Source organism: Hemicordylus capensis, chromosome 2 (genome assembly GCF_027244095.1).
Source record: "Hemicordylus capensis ecotype Gifberg chromosome 2, rHemCap1.1.pri, whole genome shotgun sequence".
Taxonomy (NCBI): Eukaryota; Metazoa; Chordata; class Lepidosauria; order Squamata; family Cordylidae; genus Hemicordylus; species Hemicordylus capensis.
Genome location: NC_069658.1, coordinates 410643714 through 410664543, shown reverse-complemented (window position 1 = coordinate 410664543; position 20830 = coordinate 410643714). Strand labels below are relative to the sequence as shown.

General features: G+C 45.9%; 1 protein-coding gene across 4 annotated transcripts in view; it reads right to left on the bottom strand.

Moving 5' to 3' along the window:
- The window catches only part of RGS9 (regulator of G protein signaling 9), a 90193-nt gene that overhangs the window by 37836 nt on the left and 31527 nt on the right, over positions 1-20830 (bottom strand). For all 4 annotated transcript variants that reach the window (XM_053292244.1, XM_053292247.1, XM_053292246.1 and 1 more), the window contains 4 exons: positions 14026-14084; positions 12066-12142; positions 9877-9958; positions 6609-6671 (listed from right to left, as the gene is read on the bottom strand). In XM_053292244.1, coding sequence (XP_053148219.1) covers positions 6609-6671; positions 9877-9958; positions 12066-12142; positions 14026-14084 — 281 coding nt within the window. The remainder of the gene's footprint in view (positions 1-6608; positions 6672-9876; positions 9959-12065; positions 12143-14025; positions 14085-20830) is intronic.

Below are 20830 nucleotides of genomic sequence, written 5' to 3'. Positions count from 1 at the left end.
ACCTATCAATACAGGAGCTCATGAAAATATCTCTATAAATTCAGTAGATGTATTTATTTGTCACTGATTACAGAGTTCCTGCTCTGATTTTGCACAACTGCGCTAGAAATGGATAAACAACAGCACCAGAAGGACTTGGGACAAAGGGCTCCATCTAAAAGTGAAGTGGTTTGGAGTGTTTCAAATGTATACCATACTGCTCCCCAATCTGAAGCTCAAAGTTTACAATAATACTGTACACACCAAAAATACAAAGCAGTTAAAGTATATATATTATTAATTCTCCAAGACGGGCCATGCGTGGTGACGTGATAGAAAGGAGGTGATTGGCTGAGAGTTTGCAAGCAGAAGCACCCGATTGGGCAGTGGAAATTCCATATGCAGATAGGGAGAAGGAGCCTGTGAGACCAGAAGCACCATGGTGATTGGGCAGTGGGGATTCCATATGCAGATAGGGAGGAGGAGCCTGTGGCACTGTGGAGATTTGGCAGTGGGGATTCCCTATGCAGATAAGAAGGAGGAGCCTGTGATGGTTAAGGTCAGTTGGAATGCAACTGTTACTGGTCAGAAGATGTTCTTGATTGTAGAGGAGAGGAATCTATATATATAAAAGGAAAGCAGGCAGGGGTCTGCAAAAAGACGGGTCGTGAGGGAGGAAAGCGCCCCTTCAGGAGAAGGAGGCTGCCGTTGTGTGAATTAAATGAGGAAACAAGATGAACAAAATCTGTTAACTGAGGGAGGGAGCGAGAGAAAAAAATGAAGGGAGGGGAAAGAGTGAGTGGAGGAGAGAGAAAGAGAGAAAGAAGGGAGGGGGAAGAGAGACAGAAAGGAGGGCAAGGGACGGGCCTGAGCCTGTCAGCAGCCTGAAGGGAACGAGCGAGCGTGGCAGCACTAGCAGCAAGGAAGGGCCCAGTCAAACACTGCTGCTGTTTGGCACTACAGAGATCATTGTCAGAGAGAGTCAGGCAGGCAAGGGATGGGCCTGGGCCTTTCAGCAGCCTGAGGAGAACGAGCGGCCATGGTGGTGGCAGCAGCAAGGAACGGCCCGGTCAATGGGCTGCAGTGGGGAGCGAGCGAGAGCGCTGTAGGGGGGAGCCTGCGGCTGCAGCCTGGACTGGGAAGCGGGAGGCAGTGGGAAGGACTGGCCCTGGCCTGGCGCCAGAGGGGATGAGTGGGTCATGCATGCCCAGGATTTGGCAGCGGAACTCTCTCAACAGGCTGCAAGAGTTCTGAAGTGAGGACTGAGGGGTGGGAGTGCCAGCAGTGGCCGCCGGCGGGCAGCGGGCGGGGGGGAGAGAAAGGCGGCGGCGGAGGGCAGCGGGCGGGGGGGAGAAAGGCGGCGGCGGAGGGCAGCGGGCGGGGGGGAGAGAAAGGCGGGGGCGGAGGGCAGCGGGCGGGGGGGAGAAAGGCGGGGGCGGAGGGCAGCGGGCGGGGGGGAGAAAGGCGGCGGCGGAGGGCAGCGGGCGGGGGGGAGAAAGGCGGCGGCGGGGGGCAGCGGGCGGGGGGGAGAAAGGCGGCGGCGGGGGGCAGCGGGCGGGGGGGAGAAAGGCGGCGGCGGGGGGCAGCGGGCGGGGGAGAAAGGCGGCGGCGGGGGGCAGCGGGCGGGGGAGAAAGGCGGCGGAGGGGGGCAGCGGGCGGGGGGGAGGAAGGCGGCGGAGGGGGGCAGCGGGCGGGGGGGAGGAAGGCGGCGGAGGGGGGCAGCGGGCGGGGGGGAGGAAGGCGGCGGCGGAGGGCAGCGGGCGGGGGGGAGGAAGGCGGCGGCGGAGGGCAGCGGGCGGGGGGAGGAAGGCGGGGGCGGAGGGCAGCGGGCGGGGGGGAGAGGAAGGCGGCGGCGGAGGGCAGCGGGCGGGGGGAGGAAGGCGGCGGCGGAGGGCAGCGGGCGGGGGGGAGGAAGGCGGCGGCGGAGGGCAGCGGGCGGGGGGGAGAGAAAGGCGGCGGCGGAGGGCAGCGGGCGGGGGGGAGAGAAAGGCGGCGGCGGAGGGCAGCGGGCGGGGGGGAGGAAGGCGGCGGCGGGCAGTGGGCGGGGGGGAGGAAGGCGGCGGAGGGCAGCGGGCGGGGGGGAGGAAGGCGGCGGAGGGCAGCGGGCGGGGGGAGAAAGGCGGCGGAGGGCAGCGGGCGGGGGGAGAAAGGCGGCGGAGGGCAGCGGGCGGGGGGAGAAAGGCGGCGGAGGGCAGCGGGCGGGGGGAGAAAGGCGGCGGAGGGCAGCGGGCGGGGGGAGAAAGGCGGCGGAGGGCAGCGGGCGGGGGGAGAAAGGCGGCGGAGGGCAGCGGGCGGGGGGGAGAGAAAGGCGGGGAGAGAAAGGCGGGCAGCAGGCGGGGGAGTGAAAGGCTCTGTGTGGGGGGAGGAACAGGAGGGGAGGAGGGCTGGAGATCGCAGGCCGGAGGGAAGGGGAAGAGAGGAGAGACCGGGGCAAAAGGAAGGGGGAAACAGCCGGCCCCAAAGCACCGCACAGATGCTCTGTGCGGGGTTGGCTAGTAAAATATAAATTACACATAAACAAGAACAAAATAAAACAAAAACTGTAAAAACTTGGTTGATTCCATGTTTCAGATTGAGAGTTTAAACTATCTAAAAGTATATGGAAAGAGAGAGCTGCTAGATTTCTTTAACTACTAATTTTTAAAAAATTGATTTGCAATGTGACAGATATAGTCCTCTATTATTTATAGGATTTGATTTTCTTCACATATACATTTATGCACATGCATAGTTCTGATCCTGAGGGAACATGTCTGTGGCTGAGAGCAAAGGATAGCCTATCAGGCCCATATAAGTTCACTACTTCTCGAGAGAGAAAATTCTCAAAATGTCTTTCTTTCAAATGCACTTTTGCTATTTCATTCTGACAGCACTTAAGGTGACTTTTCATATCTGCATTTTTGTGAGGACATTTATCTGAGAGAAGGGAAGCTGAAAAGCATCAGCACATTATGCATTCCTCACCTCCACCAAAATACCATCAAGTGACAGGGCTGCCAGTCCTCTAGGATTGTGCTGGGATTTCCCAAATATCCCGGTGACTATTGAAAACACTCTTGGAGAATGTAATGACTTAATTTTGTGAAAAATATGGGAGGAAAGAATCTCTAGGAATAGCTTCAGTCAGAGCTGGCAATCCTTTCAAGTGGGCTTTTCCAGATAACTGCCTTTTTGCATATTCCTAACAAAACTAGCATGGTGGGGAATCCAAATTCTTTCCCCTGCTAGTGCATCTGACACTGTGGAATCCAGACATTTTACTTGAAACTACTGTATCAGCCTGCTGAGGAACTGTGTTTTGCCAGCATTCAAGCTGCTAGTAGCTGTTGCTGGGGAGAAGCCAACTTTCCCTGAAAATAATCCCATCCATTCTCCTTCCCACCTCAGCAGGAAGGAAGGTGGCTGGGGTGGATCAGTTCTCCTTCCTCCATCCTTCCCTTCAAATACTCAGCAACTTTTCTTCCATGACAAATATGAGCTTTTTAAATTATTTTTGTCAAAACCACAGGACAAAGTGAATGGGTTAAAGAACACCTTCTCCCCATACATCATAATCCTGATCCAGATAGAGTTGCCCCACAGCTGCTGAATAAAAACACACACAAAAAGGGGAAATACGTATTTAAGGGCCCATCCAGTATGTGTGCCTTTCTTGCCCTAATGGAGTTTTTGTCCCTTTAAAGCCCGTTGCCCCCATTATCTTCCCCTCACAATGATCTGAAAATCAAACTACATGTTATGTTAAGATCATAATTAGCTGACAGGCTTAACACTAAACTGGGAGTGCCCCTCTGATGCAACAACAATAACAACAAAAACTGTAGGAGGCCTCGAAGTACAGTATGCAGGGAGGATTAACATCCCGCCCTGTGCCATTTCCCCTCACCCCCATCCCCACCCGACACCCCCACAGTTATTGCCCCTAAATAGCTATTTGCAGCAAAATAGCTCCCCACCACCCCTGCATGCATGGTTTGGGTCCTTCTGCAGCTGTTCTTTTACATCAAAACGGGGCATGTCCAATGTATGTCTTTGTTAAGTCTACCAATTAATGATGAGCTTGTCATTTGGCTCTCAGGGTCTTGAGGAAGTCCACTCAGATCTCCTCCTTCAATCTTCCCCTTCCCAGAGGTGTATCTAGAGTACGGCAGGCACGGCATGTGCCCCGGGCACCACTTGAAGGGGGGGCGACATTTTCTGAAATGAATTTTTTTTTTAATGGCCACTGGGAAAAAAATGGCCACCACAAATGCTCAAATGGCCTCTGCCAGGCCTCACAGAGGCCATTTGAGCATGCATGGCAGCCATTTTGTTTTCGGTGGCCATTAAAAAAAAAAAATTTAATGGCCACCGCACATGCTCAAATGGTCTCTGCGAGGCCCTAGGCCTTGCCAGGCCTCGCAGAGGCAATTTGAGCATGCGTGGCAGCCTCCAAAATGGCCACCACGCCAATCTTTGCAGGCCCAAACAGGCCCGAAAATCAGCCCAGGATGGGCTGTGGCGGTGAATTAAGAGGCTGGCGGTGGGGAATCTTTGCAGACCCCCCCCCGCCACAGCCTTTAGGAAGCCCCCAGAAGGGACTAAAGGTTAAAAACTTTTAAGAAATTTAATATAATATAAGTCACTGTACACATATTCAGTTTTGCACTATGTACAGAGAATCAGGGCTTGTGAATACTGAGCTGAAGCTTATGAGCTAGGATTGTATTCATTTGCTCTTACTTTGCTTCTTGTGATAAGTGAGTTAAATGTGATGTCTTAATATGGCTATTAATGGTGAGTTTGTCTTTGAATCAGTGTGAAATCCTTAGTATTAAGGCCACTGGGAGTTTCTTGCTCTTTTTCTCTCATTTTAACTGTCTTTCTGAAATACTAGAATATATTCCAAGCAGCGACACAGTTTACTCTGCATATCCTTTAATTATTTTCAGAATATCTGGGAAAAGTCAAATTCTCCATTTATTTTTAAAACTTATGTAATAGTGATGCTACAATGCATATTAGAAAATTAGACAGGCACTTCTGTTTAGTTTTCCAAGTACACCTACACATAGTATTTGGGTATTTCATGAGCCCCAGCATATCGAAATTTGTAGTTTTCCAGCATTTTGGGGTCTGGCTACGTCCACTGCTAAATAGTTTTTGAAAGTTTAAAAGATTAACGAGTTTGACTTGTATTTTTCAGCTGATATTATGGTAGTTATCTGAAAGATGGGTGTCAGATGCTTGGACAGGGGGCGCAATTTCAGTGCTTGCCCTAGGCGCTATTTTCCCTAGATACGCCTCTGCCTCTTCCCCACCAGCATTAGAAGGGCTTCTTCGAGACAGTTTTGAAAGAGGCAAAATATTTATTAGGTGGGAGTGGGGGAAAGATTGGAGGTAGCCCAGAAGCTTCCCTTCCAAAGCATTGTGCAAGCAATGCTACATTACTAAGGAAAATAAATATTTTGAAAGCTTTGTGGCTTTTATATGTGTGGATAAATCCAGTGTTAATATCTTTCTGAATCATTCAAAAACCTACTCTCCATAGGACTGTAAATTTGTGAGCAACATAGTTAGGCTTGATAACATTTTTTCAGTCTATATTTGATTCCCTAAAGGCTGTCAGATTCTTGATCTCTTTTCAAAAAAGACATGTCAGCCATCTCCACTTAAATGGAAAAGGTAAATCGTAAACCCTAATACTGAACTCTTCTCTTCAGTCTCCATGGCAACCAAGCCCATTTGGCCACAGCAATTATCTGCCTCTGACAGCTGAAATGGTTAAGCGCTGGTTAAGAGCAAATGAAAAGATTAAAAGTTCTAATACATATGTGACGCTGCTGCACAATATGTATACTCCAATTTCCTGATATTTCTGTCATGTGCATTTCGCTGCAGAACATGTCAGCCAATATATTTTACATACAGGGATTGATTGATTGATTGATTGTATGGAGGAACATTCAGTGGTGTGAGCCTCCCACCTGTAGTCTGAACAAAGTGAAACACTTAAGGCACAACAGTTTACTGCCTCAATGAGAACTAAGTCAAGAAAACCACTCACAAAATATTTGAAAGCTGTGATGTATACACCTTTGTCCTCAAATTAAAAGAACAAAAAGCAAGGAAGTTGGCTGTTGAAAATGTGTTACATATTTGGCTAGAACTCCATAATTTTTTGCTGGACTGTAAATTCAGTGATCGGTGTGGATCAAATGTTTTCTAGGATTCCATAATATGTTTATGGTACTCTCCATAGTACCTCTCCATTCCTACCCATTTTCACCATTAGCTATTGGGCTTTTAGTTTTTACCAGCCAACCTTGGCTTGGTTGCAGTGTTCGTTTCCTCTAATTTTCTTCATCTGTGCGTGGAATGAATTCTGTTTTCGGTGGCAGTATCAAGGCAATGTGTGCACATGTGCATTCAGAGTGGGGCCTTCCTGATTCAACCTGAGCAGACTCTAAAATAAACCGAGCAGACATTTTAAAACTTGTGAACGCGTGCACATGCGCACACCTTAGAGGGAACACTGCTTGGCTGCAGTTTATATATGCCATAGGAATGCATTACAATACAGATTTACAACTCATCACTCAAGAATATAACAAGAGTGACACTGGAGAATACAAACCTACCTAGTTTACCTGATCTTCATTGGGATCAGTCACTCGGTCTAAGCCATACTCAAGTGTTTCTTGCATCCCTGGCTGTTACAAACAAAAACAAAAACAGACCAATTGCACATTTGAACCATCTTAAAATTTGTATTAAATGTTTATACTTTTTCAAAGTGTATTCTAAACTTATAATATTGGGCATGGTTAAATTTATGATTTAGAAGACAATTGCAAATAATTTTGAAACAAGAAGGTGTAGGCTGCCTTGACATTCCTCTTAACACAACAGCTCCACCGGTTTGTCTCCCAAATCTAAATTTAAACCAGGCAATACGTTTGCTCAGATGCTGTGTTTGCTGTAGAAATAGTGACATGCCATAATCAGTTTTGTGTGTGTGTGTGTGTGTGTGTGTGTGTGTGTGTGTGTGTGTATTCTGCAATTCTGCATGGGCACAGAAAAAGCACAGAGTTATACTGCATAGAGAATTCAACATCCAGAAGATGGCAATTTCCATTTTGAAAATCAGGTTTCTAGCCCTTAAGTCTTTGATGGCAAACTTTGAAATATGTTGGAAATCTCCAAAGACACAGAAAGACTCAATAGGTTTCCCCAAGACAAGGACTTCAGTGCACAGAACAGCTCCCCCATCCACAGCTAGCAAAAGCATAATAAATTAATGCAATATTCTGCAACTGCTAAATTCAATGTTTACATTAAGCAACAATAGGCAGATGTAAGTGTATTTGCTTAATTTATGCAGGTCCCAAAATTTCTGACGCAAACCTTTGATCCTGAATTTGCTTTGTTTTTAATCCAAAGTGCACGCAGCCTTGGGCACAGAATGGGCACAGTGGAGAGAAGCGGCACTTGCCAATATTCTCCTTTCTACATACCTATTAAAGGTATAGGTGCCTTGTCCTTCTTTGCACCACTTCGATCCTAATTATAGGAGTGACTTCTACATGCTTTATAGCATATGTTGGCAAAAACTTGGCCAGGGAAGCTGGACGATTCAAAGAAAATACTACCCATTGAAGAAAGACATGCCTTGACACAGCCAACAGATTGGTACCACTACCACATCTGCTTTGAGCACAGTTGAATTTTGATCAGCTATCTGATGTCTGCTTGGTCATCAATAATTAAACCTCAGCCGGTGCTATCTTAAAAGAGGGGAAAATGGAGAAACAGCTCAAGAAAGAAAAAGATCCAAATTCAGCTCTAGCGTGATCAAAGGAGCTTCAGCGGGGAGCATGAACTGGGACCAAAGGGGCTGTTGTGGCACAGAGGCCCTTTCTACAGATGGTACTTTTTCCCCCAAGCTAAACTTCAATTACAGGCGGACATTTGCCGGAGGCTTATACCTTCTCTGTCTGTTAACTGCTGGGCTCTCAGTTGGCTGCTTACACAGTGTGCACAATTAAAAGTGGATCTTTGATTATGATTTGGGATTAGGGAACATAGCATCTTGGCATGTGTCAGGGCCATACGGCATGCTGTGATCAGTGTGGTACCGCTCAGGAAAAACCCCACTGGCATCTGCCAGAAGAACCTCCAAAATAACAGAAGCTTAGTGTTGTGTGCCCAGCTCAGTGTCTATACCCAGCATGGCCAGTTCATCAAAAGCACCCTTAAGAGAAGCTCAAGGCATGGAGAAACCAAAGGAATAGGGGGAAAGCAGGCAGTGAGGAGGCAGACATTCCATGGCTTCATGCATCATTTTTGCTCCTGTTCTTCTATTGGTAGGGGGCATTACAATTAAAATCCTGCAGAAACAGAAATCACTCAGGTCAGACTGAAGCAGCTGAATGCAAGGAACCAAATAAGCACAACAGAGAGTTTAAGGTGTGCACATTTCTCAGATGTCAGAAGGTATGGGTTCAATTCTCCAATTGCTTCCTGAGTGACTTGGTGCCTCATATTTCCCATCTGCAGAATCAGAATATTCTGGGCTTCCTTATCTCTCTGTTGGAAGAGAAGTTCCTCCCATACGCCTACACCTGTAAATCCCAAACTGCCTGCTGCAATAGTACTGCTAAAATAGCGTGAGAAAAATCCAATGGCTGATATGTCGTCGTGCAGTGTGACAGGTGGGTCAGCACTGCCTGCACCACTTCAAGTGATTACAACACTGCCCGTGGCATTGTGGAATAGCCCTGGCTGGTTCTAGTACTACTTAAAACTGTGCAATTCAGTTGTGTGACACTACATCTATTGGAAATAATGGAAGTCAAGTTGTGCAACTGTGATTGTGCAATTTTAAATGGTAGTGGAACAGGGCTGTTCCATAATGCCACAGGCAGTATTTTAATCACTTGGAGCTTTCCCAGACAGCAGGTTTTACAGTGGGTTTACTGAGAGGCTTTAATGCGAGTTCAAAGTTGCCCCCAAAAGCCCAACTAAAAAGTGGATTTTTTTTACCCCAGATATAAATCAGGCTACACCCTAACATGCAATTTAAAAAACCGAATTGTGTGTGAAGTGCTCTCCAACAGCTCGCAGGGACTTCAGGGTAAATTTGGCCATCATGTGAATGCACCCCCTCCTTTCCGGAGGAGATGCAAATGAAAAGCCTGGTGTGAAAAACTCCTTGCAGTGACACGGGTGGTGCTGAACTGCCCACATTATGCTGTACAACATGTCAGCCATTAACATTTTTAAGTATCCTGTGAACCCAACTTTCCCACCCCCATTGGCTACTGTGTTCACTAGCTTTGCCTCCTTCCTGTCAGCCTCTAGTGGGTGTTTTTCACACAGGGCTTTTAGCTCGCATCTCCTCTGGAATGGAAGGTGTACGTTCACATATTGGCCAGATTTACCCTGAAGTCCCTGCGAGCTATCGGGGAGCACTTCCTGAACAGGGCAAGTACCTTTTTTGCATAACTTGTAACAAATAGGAAACCAGCCATGCAAACCGAACACTCACACTGTTATTGCATGTGAGCCAGATGGACACACAGGGAAGCAAGCAACAGAAGCCAAACCACCAACATGTATGGACTCCAGATGTGCAGCATGAATGCACTATTGACATTAATCAATAAACCACTGTAAAAACTGAACAGCACAATCCCTTCTTCATCTGGATAAAATTTCTTTGGCTTAGGATCTCTGTTCCCCAGAGGTTCACCTTTTGCCTTTCTAGGTGCTCAAGGGTGTGCAGGTGTGTATGCATACATGATACTCTCAGAAATGGTTAAACAAATGTGTTATATGTTGTAAAGTGCTCAGAGTACTACTACTGAGAATCATATCGAGACATTAGATTAACATGTATGTCTGTTCCTCACTTACAGGTGTTCGATGCACTAGCCAATAGGCTTTCTCCTGACAATCCAAAGCATACCGATCCGCCTTCGTTCGTTCTTTTCCAGTCCTGCAAAGCCAGGAAAATGATTACATTTCAACCACAGAGGTCTGCAGAATTTTTTCTAGGTGGTGGGGGAGCAAAGTAAATACATACACATATGTAAATACTGTAAAAGCATCTGATACTTTACATTAATCTGGTCACTAAACTATCCCCTTTGCCCCTCACTGCAGGCACCCATAATTTCAATGAATCAAAGCACAGAGTTACTTCCCTAACTGGATTTTTATTTTACAATGCTCATGATCAAGAACCAGCCGCAGTTCAAGTTTTACTGTGATGGCTCTCAGGCTTGAATTCAGGGATCATTCTTACACTTCTACACATGTAAATGTACACTACAGTTCTTGAGTTACTCTCAGAATAGCAGAATTCAGGGATCAAAAGGCTCTCTAGTCCAATCCCCTGCTGCAGGGAACTTTGCACATGCCCCACAAATCCAATAACATTAAAACATTTCAGTGTGCTGCAAACAGACAGCAGCTGACCTGCAGTAAAATGCCTGCAGACTATGTGAGCGGCCATTTTCTCAGTTCCCACATAATTAACAGCAGTGTCTTTGAATAAAATGCAGCTTTGCCTTAGTAGCCACATGGAAGACAGTGGCTGATATGGCGAGCAGCACTATGTCAATGTCAGGGACTTGCTGGGGCTGCTACCAATGATGGCAGCCCCAAGAATGCAGCACAACGGGGAGCTGCTACGGAAGGACTTAAAACCACTTTTGCCCAGCATTCCTTCCACTAGAAACAAAGGAAGGCATGGTGTGCAGTTGCCTGGAAGCAGCTGTGTCACTCCACAGCAGCCCCCTCATGCTACACCGCCGGGCTGCCTTTCAAGTTCCACAGCAGCCCCTGCGGATCCCTAACATCAACACAGGGAGGCTGCTGCCTGTCATGTCGTCCACTATGTTTTCCTGGTTGATGATGTGGCCAAAATATTTTATGGGGGCATTTTGTTTTAGGTTTCTGATAAGTCAGAAATTTTGCAAACAGACACATACTGTAGACGTGAGCATATTACTAAATGCCAAGACAACAGCCTGATGCTGCAATCCCTGCCGAGGCAATGAGGGTACTTCTCATTTGAATGGCATCTTAGCAAGTTAAAAATTAATTTAACTTACTTTAATTCAGTCATCCTCTATCATGCAAGGTAGGTTCAATATTGTTATCCTAGTGTTGCAGCTGTTGGAGATGAACTTCCAGTGCATCGACCTTTTGCACCAACTGTCCTAATGACCACTAGGGGCATTGGGAGTAGAGACAGTGAGTCAGGGCCTCCCTATCTGTCCCTACTCTATGACCCCTGAACTGACTCTGCAGTACTTCCTGTGCTGAGTCACAATCCTTCCTTTCCTCCTAGAGAGAAGATGGAAATATCTCTCTCTCTCCTTACCTATCCATTATGTAGTCCTTTAGATTAGATATAGGTCTTTCCTATCTAAGTGTATTTAACCAATAAATATTTAGTGTTTAGTCATACAAGGGTCTCCATGTGTTTTCTCTAAATAGCTGCAATATCCAAACCATCCTCTGCTACCTACTCTGTAACTGGAGTGTGTGCTCATTCCTTGGTGCTCTGCTGTTTTACCTATTGTAGGTAAAAACCAACAACCTCTAACAGGGGCGTGAAGCTGAGAGTGATTTGCCTAAGGCCAGCTCTCAAGTTCTTGGCTGAAGGAGATTTGAACTAGGCCCTTCCAACTCAGCTCTTTGCCTTGGCATGACACCAGCTCCAAAAAGTGCTCTTGGGAATCACTGAAAGAGTTATCTGAATAGGGATTTCAAAGTCAGGCACCCTCATTATCAGAGAAAAGGGAAACTGCGCTCACAGAAAACTTTATCGACACCTTCCGAGCAGATTGTGCAAACAGCCACTAGTGTGGTTAGCTGTATACAAAACTGCAAGCCAATTTAGCATTGATGGTTACATGCAAGAGCAGAGTTTCACAGATATAACAGGCATCTGTTTCAACGTTCAAAGGCTACTTTTTTAAAAAGTGGTGAGGGTAAGTGACTGTTACTGAGAATCAGATCATGGTTTGCTGCTCTTCCCATCACTCACACAGAGTAGAAGGAAACAAATATATATTTCTTAAGAAATGTCTCACCTATACTGTTCTTTGGCCTGCATAACAACAAAGTCCCATTTGTGGTTGATTTTCTTGTTCAGCGCATTGTAATGTTCCTGGAAAAGCAACAGTGTTTTTTGTGTTTTTGCAGCAAAAGCAATGAAGGCATCAGGTCTTTGTTTTGCTTTCAAATTTCAGAATGCAACATAATGCCAGTGTGCACAACTGTGTGCACAGAACCAGTTCAGATCAAACTGCGCAGGGCAACGGCGTGCATGTTAAGACCATGTTTTTGCCATTTGCATCTAAGGCAGGGGCGAATTTTGTATTCTTAATACAAAAAGGTGTGCACGTAGGAGGGAAGCAAAACCTGCCCCACTCTTCCATCTTGCCTCACTGTGCTCCACTGCTTTTAAGCAGTCCCCCACCCTTCAACATCTCTGATACTGAAAGTGAGCCAGTCAGAGAAAACGGCTTAGAGCTACAGAGTGCAGTGAGGTAAGATGGGGAAAGGGTGGGTTTTGCTCCCTTTCCCAACACATTCCTTCTTTGGTACAAGAGTGTACACTCAGCCCCACTTTATATGCGAATGGGCTAAACATATGTTTAAACATACAAATGTCTAGTTTGGCCCTTATATCAATCAGCTTTTCATGATAACAGATTAACAAGAAGCACTACAGTTGTGAACGGATCAGGGTGGAGCTACACACAAACATATTGTCAGAAACACAGGGCTGTTGCTAAACATGGCAGCACTTGAGTTCCCTTTCTCTGAAGTAGTTCAATTTACCGCATATTCCGATGTCATGACAGTGTACTTCAAAGTACTGGCTGGAAGGGACAAGAGTCAGGGAAAAGAGGAACTTGACAAAGGGCTGCTGCTTTTATTAACAATCCTGTGATTCTGATAACATATTAGCTAGGCCTGTTCAAAGCTTTTATTTATTTATTTAGAGCATCTGTATGCTGTCAAAAACCTGTGTCTCTAGGCAATCTGAACAATTCAAAATACAAAACAGAAAAATTAAAACAAGCAAAATAATTAAATACTAACATTTTAAATTAATTAAAACTGCAAATAACCAAAGGCCTGCTCAAATAGGCAGGTCTTAAGGTTACTGCTGGCACTACGCTGCCAGCAGAAGTGGCCCATGCTAAAATGAGCAGGATACGTAGAAAATGAGCCACAGCTGCTTTGGTACCGCCACTCTCTCACTCCCTTCTGGCAGTGCCCTGCCTATAATTGAAGGGAGCAAGAGGATGGCTACCACTACTGCCCCTCCATGGGCCATTAGTAGCTGCCAGGGATGCTGAAGATCTAATTCCAGCTGGGTATGCATTCCAAAGTCTTGGGGCAGCTACAGAGAGGCCTGACTGTGGGTTGCCATCAGGTGAGCTGATAGCAAACATAGGCGATCCTCCCCAATCTTAATAAGTAATGAGGCTCATGAAGAAGATGGTACTCCCTTAAATACCTTGGATCTAAGCCATTTAGGGCTTTCTAGGTAATTACCAGCACTTTATATTTTGCCTGGAAACTTATCAGTAGCCAATGTAATTTTTTTAAGATGAGAGTAATATGGTCTCTTCAGGTTATCCTGGAGACCAACCTGGCTGCTGCATTTTGCACCAACTGCAGTTTCTGGACCATGTACAAAGGCAGCCCAAGGTAGAATGCATTGCAGTAGTACAGTAGAAGGACAATAAAGCACAGAATGGGTGCTATCTTCTACTTCTCCCGGTCCATAAGGGCATACGTATTCCTTGTATGTAATGTTGCCATATCACCCAATTGCTGCATCTATTATCTGAAATCAAAGAGTACAGAAGGCTAGCAAAGAGTTAGAGTTCCTATGGACGCCATATTGCGTTAAAGCAATTTTGGCCTACTGATCTAGAGCCAAGACTAGGCATAGAACTAGGCAAGATTGTTACCATATCACCCAGTTGCACTGAACTAGGCAAGATTGCATAAGAGAGTAGAATACCTTCCTACCTTTTCATATTCTTCTAGAATTCCTTTTCTCTTAATATTTTTCTTGGCTAGGTAGATTGCTGGAGATTAAAAAACACACACACAGAGAGACATATTTGCACATTGCAAAACCCAAATACATGTGATTAATGAAGTGACCCCTGTGACAGAAGAGCAGAATGATCCAGTTTGGTATCTTTCCCCAGAACCCCCTGCTCCAGGCTCATCCATATGGCATTGTTCAAGGGGACAGCTATGCATCCAGTGTATCTCCAGCCTCCAGTGCACAAGTGTATGGTTGTCTCCATCTATGCTCATTCCTGGCCTGTACCAGCCAGTTACTACAGTATGAACAAGACAATTCCAGTCTGGCCTGTGGTGACAACAGTGATGCTGGTGGGACTGTGGGAGCATAGGGCAGGAGTGGGGAGAATATGCCAAATGGCAGTAGCTAGATCCCTTGGACAAACTCTCCTACTCAAGTGAGTTTCAGTGTAGTAATAACAAATGTTTACATACTTATAACCTGTGTGCAGAATTAAAGGCAAAACAGCTACACTGTTTCTGTCATATGGTGAGCACTTATTTTTTCAAAAGGACTGTTTTGAAAAGGGAAAATCTTTTAATATGCTTTAAAAGGCCTAGGGCCCATGCCCTTTGTGAAGATACCCCATCTGTTTTGGTGGGGCTGAAGGAGACGATTTGGCAGTTGAAATCAATGTCATCAACAAAAGAGAAAGAACGCTGCATTTTACAGATGGCTGGCAAGAAGCAACATTGGGAGGGTGGCACACTGTTGCTTTTAAAAACAGCCATCACTTTAGTTGTCGTCAGGGGCATAGCAAGGTTGGAGTGGGCCCAGAGACGAGATTTTAAAATGCCCCCCCCCACTCAAAGTCCAGGGCCTCCGCACACCCCATGTCCCCAAGGATTTAAGTCTGATATTTCAAAATAAGTATGCTGCCTGGAAATACATTTCACTGAATACACACACGCACACGTCACAATATATAGTGATATACATTGAGTACTATACATCTGTGCTACTTTTAATGCCTAGAACACACTAGAAAGACAAATTATTAAAATGGCCCCCTCGCTGCAGATTAGCAAAGGAGACTTTCAACCATGCAGGGTGAGCCTATGCATGTTTTCTCAGAATTCTGAACAAATTCAGTCAAGTTTGATTCCAGGAGGTTTTTCACAGGAGGCTTTTAAAGCCCTTTAACACACATCTCCTCTGGAATGGAGGTGCTGCATTCACATGTTGGCCAGATTTACCCTGAAGTCCCTGCGAGTTATTGGGGAGCAGTTCACACACAAGAAAAATAAAATAAAATAAAAGCACAAGACATGCTTCACAGTTCTCACTCAGACCTTCTGGGTTGCAAAACAACTTGAACATAAGTGTATTTATAAATGAATGAATGAATGAATGAATAAAATAAATATAATACTGTTTGTTCCAATAGTTTTTGTAATTTTCTGCCATGAAACAAGCCACTTATAGGACTTTTTAGATAGTTTTTTTTTTTAAGCCAGCAAATTTTCCAAGCTGTTTAAAAATAAATATTCAGAGACTTCTCAGTCCCAACCCCCATATCAAAGCCCTATGGCAAGCAGATGCCTATATATCCGGGGGGTGGGGCAGGGAAGATAACCACAAAAAGGAGTTCACACTCTACCTGGCAGCAAGGGGTCTTCTGCTGCAGAGAGCAGTGGTGGCCACTCTGGCTGCCTCCACCTTCCTGGCTTGCTTGGGCCCTACTCAAGTTCAGGCTTCACAGAGGCCTACACGGAGGCCTCAGTGGAAGCCCCGCCCACCTGCCGATCAGCTGAGAGGCGGGAGAAAAGGAGCTCTTTGCAGTTTGTCTGCTGCGTCCATTGCGGGCCAGGAGAACAAGCAGGAGAGATGGCAAACAGGGCAAGTGGCTGAGGGGCCTTGGGGCTGGGCAGGGGGCAATGGGGAGTCACGTGAGGTGCCTCTGGGGGGCCCCTCCAGGCAGTGGGGCCCCTAGACAACTGTCTCCCCTTGCCCGATCGTTGTTACGCGTGTGGTTGTAGTTATATTCCATTTTCATTCCATGGAACTCAAGGTGGAACAATAAGGTTCCAAGGCATTCTCCAGGCACTGCTTGTTGGAAGTTAAAGGACTTTGCACTGTCTCTTGTCTCGGACAGTGGAGGACAGACTAGTGAGTCAGAGGGTTAGAGGGTCAAGACATTGGTCACCACTTCTCCACTGCTCTGACACTATCCCTTTGGATATGTAGATTGCTAATCTCAGGGATTCAACTTCCTCCTTCTCTCTCTTGCTACCTGCCCGCCTACCTTGCAACATGGCAAGCTCCTCTCCCTGCACCATGTGTGCAGAGAAGATGCAGAATCCATCTGCATCCAGCTAGATAGATAGATTAGAGATCCTAACTCCTCACTTTCCTATCTAGAATGGAGTTCCTTAATAAATGCCTTATATATTGATTTGAAACTATGAATTGGCTCCAAGTTACTTTACTCTCAGCATACACGCATGCCTAACTAAATTCCGCTGTGTTGTGCCTCTGTGCACTCTGCTATAATGAAAAAGGGATTCTCTCACCACAGAGAACACTGCTCACACCCAGACCTGCTTAACTTCAGCAAAGCGGCCTTACTTATATTATGTGCCTTTAGACCATGCTCTGGGATCAATGACCAGCTTTAAAAACTAGCACTGACTGCCTGGATGTCTGTCTGCATGGATCCCAGAACAGAAGCAGAGAGGGAGCAGAGGAGTAGGGATGTGTGAACCAGCTTGAGGTCGAGCCGGTTCGCCATCAAACTGGGTCTGTCTGATGGCTTGCTCTCTACAACATCAACTTTGACCTGAAACTCCAGGCCAATTCGGGAATTCTAAATGTGGGTTTTAAAAATAAAATTTAAAAACCTCACCGCCAGGTCTCAGTGAGACCTAGGCACACAAATAGCCTGTGTGGTGGCCTTCAAAATGGCCACCTCAAGCCAGGAGAAGGCCAGAAAGGCCCCAAAATGGGCTATAGTCCGAAGATGACTGGGGGGACGTCGATGGAGGGAGGGGGGTTCTTCTGAGATCCCTCTGTGGCTGCAGCAGCACCCCCTCCCCAGAGGCCACCCAGCTTGAACAGAACTGGGCCAATTGGTTTTGTGCACACACCTACAAAAGAGGCCATAGGAGCTGAGCACACTGCAGATGGTCAGGCAAAAAGAGACTGCTGTTGTAATCCAGGCTGAATGATAAATCAAAGTGTAGTCTGCTCTCTAGGACCTAGCAGTTGACAGCAGAGCCTTGCTTTCTGAGCCTTAGGGAAAGAGTTTAGGTGCAGAGGGAGGAGACAAACTGAGCCCAGGAGAGTTAATGTCGGGGAGAAGGAGAGAGAATGAGTAAGAGGGAAGGAGAAGAAGAGAGAGAGAGACAAAGCTGAGCTGGCAAGTGGCGATGACAAGCCCTTTTCAACAAGTTTCTAGTTCTTCTACCATTCCATAATACTCATAAACTATGTCTTTTCAGAACAGTTGGGATCCCTTTTAAATTTAATGTTGGATTTAATTCTGGTTCCATTTGCAACGTACACTCACCTTTTTAAACTAATCGAACTGACAGTCCAATGCATGTTTACTCAGAAGTAAGTCTCACTGAGTGTAGTGGGGCTTGTAGCCAGATAAGTGTGAGTAGGTTGTCAGCTAATTAAATAATACATGTGAATCACACACACACACACACAGAGCAAAAACAAACCAGAACAAGCTACAAAACTGGTAAAACAGCATCAGAAGCCTAACATGACAAGAGATGTCTCTTAATAGGAAGGATAGGATAGACAAAACAATAAAACCAAAAAACAAACATACGGTCTGCTCTTAGCTCACCCCAACTTTTCTAAAGAGTACTTTAGACTGGGTTTCCCCCCAATCCTTTTCATGATTAAACATTAATAAAAGTAGGGATATGCATGAACTTCAGTTCGTGCCCAGGTTCGAAGCCAAACCAGTTCGGACAAGGTCCAAACTGGTTCTGCGCTGCTGGGGTTGGGGTCCGGCGAGTGGGAAATTTAAAAAGGAGGAGAGCAGATCTTTACCTGCTCTCCGCCACTGCATGCAGCTTCCTGCTGTGATGGCACTCCTCCCAAGAACCCGTGTACGGCGCCTCGACACACATGGCGTCCATGCATCTGCAGGCACCATCTGCATGGTCAGCATGGTGTTGCTGACCACACAAATGGCACCTGCACATGTGTGGATGCCATGTAAGTGCTGCTGCCATGTGTGGGTTCTTGTGGGGTGCCCTGCTGCAGCAGGAAGCTCCATGCGGTGGCAGCGAGCATGTAAGGACCTGTTCTTTTTAAAGATCCTGCTCGCCGCTCCCCACACCAGTGGCACCGAACTGGTTCAGAAGTTATCTGAACCGGCTCAGCTCCAAACCGAGGTTTGTGAACATCCCTAAATGAAATATATTAAAAGTTCCCACAATCAGAGAGATGGGAGATACAAAACAAAATATGGTTCAGAGCAAGCCTCTCCTAAACTTAGACATTAATTTAGGCTTTGGGATGCACTCCCTGCTGAAATAAGAGCTTCCCCATCTTTAACAACTTTTAAAAAGGCAGTTAAGACAGATTTGTTCACCCGGGCTTTTAATTAGACTTACAGTTTTTAATATTGTGTTAAATTCTAAATTATTCTAATGTTTTAATTTGTATTGTTTTATTGTAAACCACTCAGAGACATAAGTTTTGGGTGGTGTATAAATATGTTAAATTAAATTAAATTAAAATTTGGTCCTGATCTCCTTCACTGCTCCTTTTTCAGTTATTTTGATATGCCTTGAACATTATGCAAAATGTAGGAATTAAGTGCAATGCGCCTGAAGAAGTCCTTAGAAAACAAATGTACTTTTTATTTCTTGAATTACAACTAATGGTGTTACCATCTTTTCATTGTCTCTGTGCAAATTCACACTTTGGCCATGAACACACATTACAATCTTCTCAGCACAAAACCACACGGCTCTGTGGTCGCCAGGAGTCAACACCAACTTGACGGCACAACTTTACCTTTACCTGCTGTGCAGCTCTTGCGTTCCATGAAGAACCACCACAGTGCTTTTCACACAGGGCTTTTAGTTCACATCTCCTCTGGAATGGAGGGTGTGCATTCACATATCGGCCAGATGTACCCCAAAGTCCCTGAGAGCAATCGGGGTGCACTTAACACACAATTTGGGTTTTTCATTGCATGCTAGAGTGCAGCCCGATTTATATCCAGGGTAAAAAAATCCACTTTTTTACGTCGGTTATTTTGTGCAACTTCAAACTCGCAGTAAAGCATCTCAGTAAACTCGCGGTAAAGTCTGCTGTGTGAAAAACGCCCATGTGCCAGGAAAGTAGTAAAGTGTTCTTCATAGGAAGCAAGACCTGGCCAGCAGGTGGTGGTACTAAGAAAATTGAGCTACAGTATGTGGAGCAGGAATTCCAGAGCAGGAATTTGCTCTGGGAGGGAAAGGCTGTGGAAATGTATGGAAAGAAAGTCAAATCACTCTTGCAACAGTGTTGTTCCAGTGCTTCTTATTGCCATCTGGAAACTCCCTAGAATCTGCCATAAAAATCCAAGAACAGCCATCTATCCTTGTTTTTGTTTTGTCCACAAATTTTATTGAAGATCTTTTAATGAAACAGCTATCTACAAAAATGGTTTATCTCAACTTGGTGGTGTCCATAAAAGCTCCCAATATAAAAATCACAGACAAATCACAGATATAGAGGAACAAATGAAATGTAACATATTTGGCTAATACCAAAAAAGTAAGGATAATTAAGTTTAAGTCAAAATTAAATTGGGATCATGCATGAGAAAATGTCTTGCAGGTTTTTTGCTCCATGTTTATTCTTTATCAGTAATTATATTCATGGAATAAACTGAAGTCAAACTCTTGTTAAAGCTATTTTGTTAAATTTAGTGTCTAAGCAACACACCCACATGGCAACAAGGTACACAGAGGAAGGTGAGATACATGCAAATTAACATAATCTGAAAGTCTGATCCACAAGCCAAATTAAGTCAGACAGCTTGGCTGCAGACCTATTGCGTCCAGCAAATTTATACTTATACTCCTTTATAAATGTATAGCTAAGAGTGAGGAACAACATGCATAAGCATTCTCTTAAAAAAATAAGGTCCAGTTCCCACATGCAATACTGGCATGGTAGCAGCTTATAAATCAGAGCATATGTTCTTGAAGTTGGGACAATGAGACAGTGGGGCTATCCACATGACAACATGGGCGGGTGGCTGGACGGCTGGGGGTAGGGTTCAACCTACCGTGCCCCAGACAGTGGATGGTTGCTTCTTCGGCACGCAAGGCACATGCACACATGACCTACACTGTTCCCAGCAACACAGATCAACAGAGGCCAAGACTTGTTTTCCTGGCCTCCGAATATCCCACAAGGCACTGCTCAATGAGTGTGGTGCCTTGGGGGGCATTCCCCCGTCAGATGGGCACTCTAGGTGCCCGTTTCTGGGTCTCCTTGGGTTCCATGGAGTCCGAGGAGACACACAATCCCGGCAGCCAGGTTAAGGGAGTGCTTGCTAAGAGAGCCGGGTTAAGGGAGCACTTGATAAGAGTTGGGCTTAGAACATAAGAACAGCCCTGCTGGATCAGGCTCAAGGCCCATCTAGTCCAGCATCCTGTTTCACACAGTGGCCCACCAAATGCTTGAGAGCGGGATTCGGCTGGACAGGAGTGGGTCCCAGCGCTCCACATGAGCAGCCTAGTCCAGGCTAGGCCACCCTAGCCCAGACTAGGCTGCTTG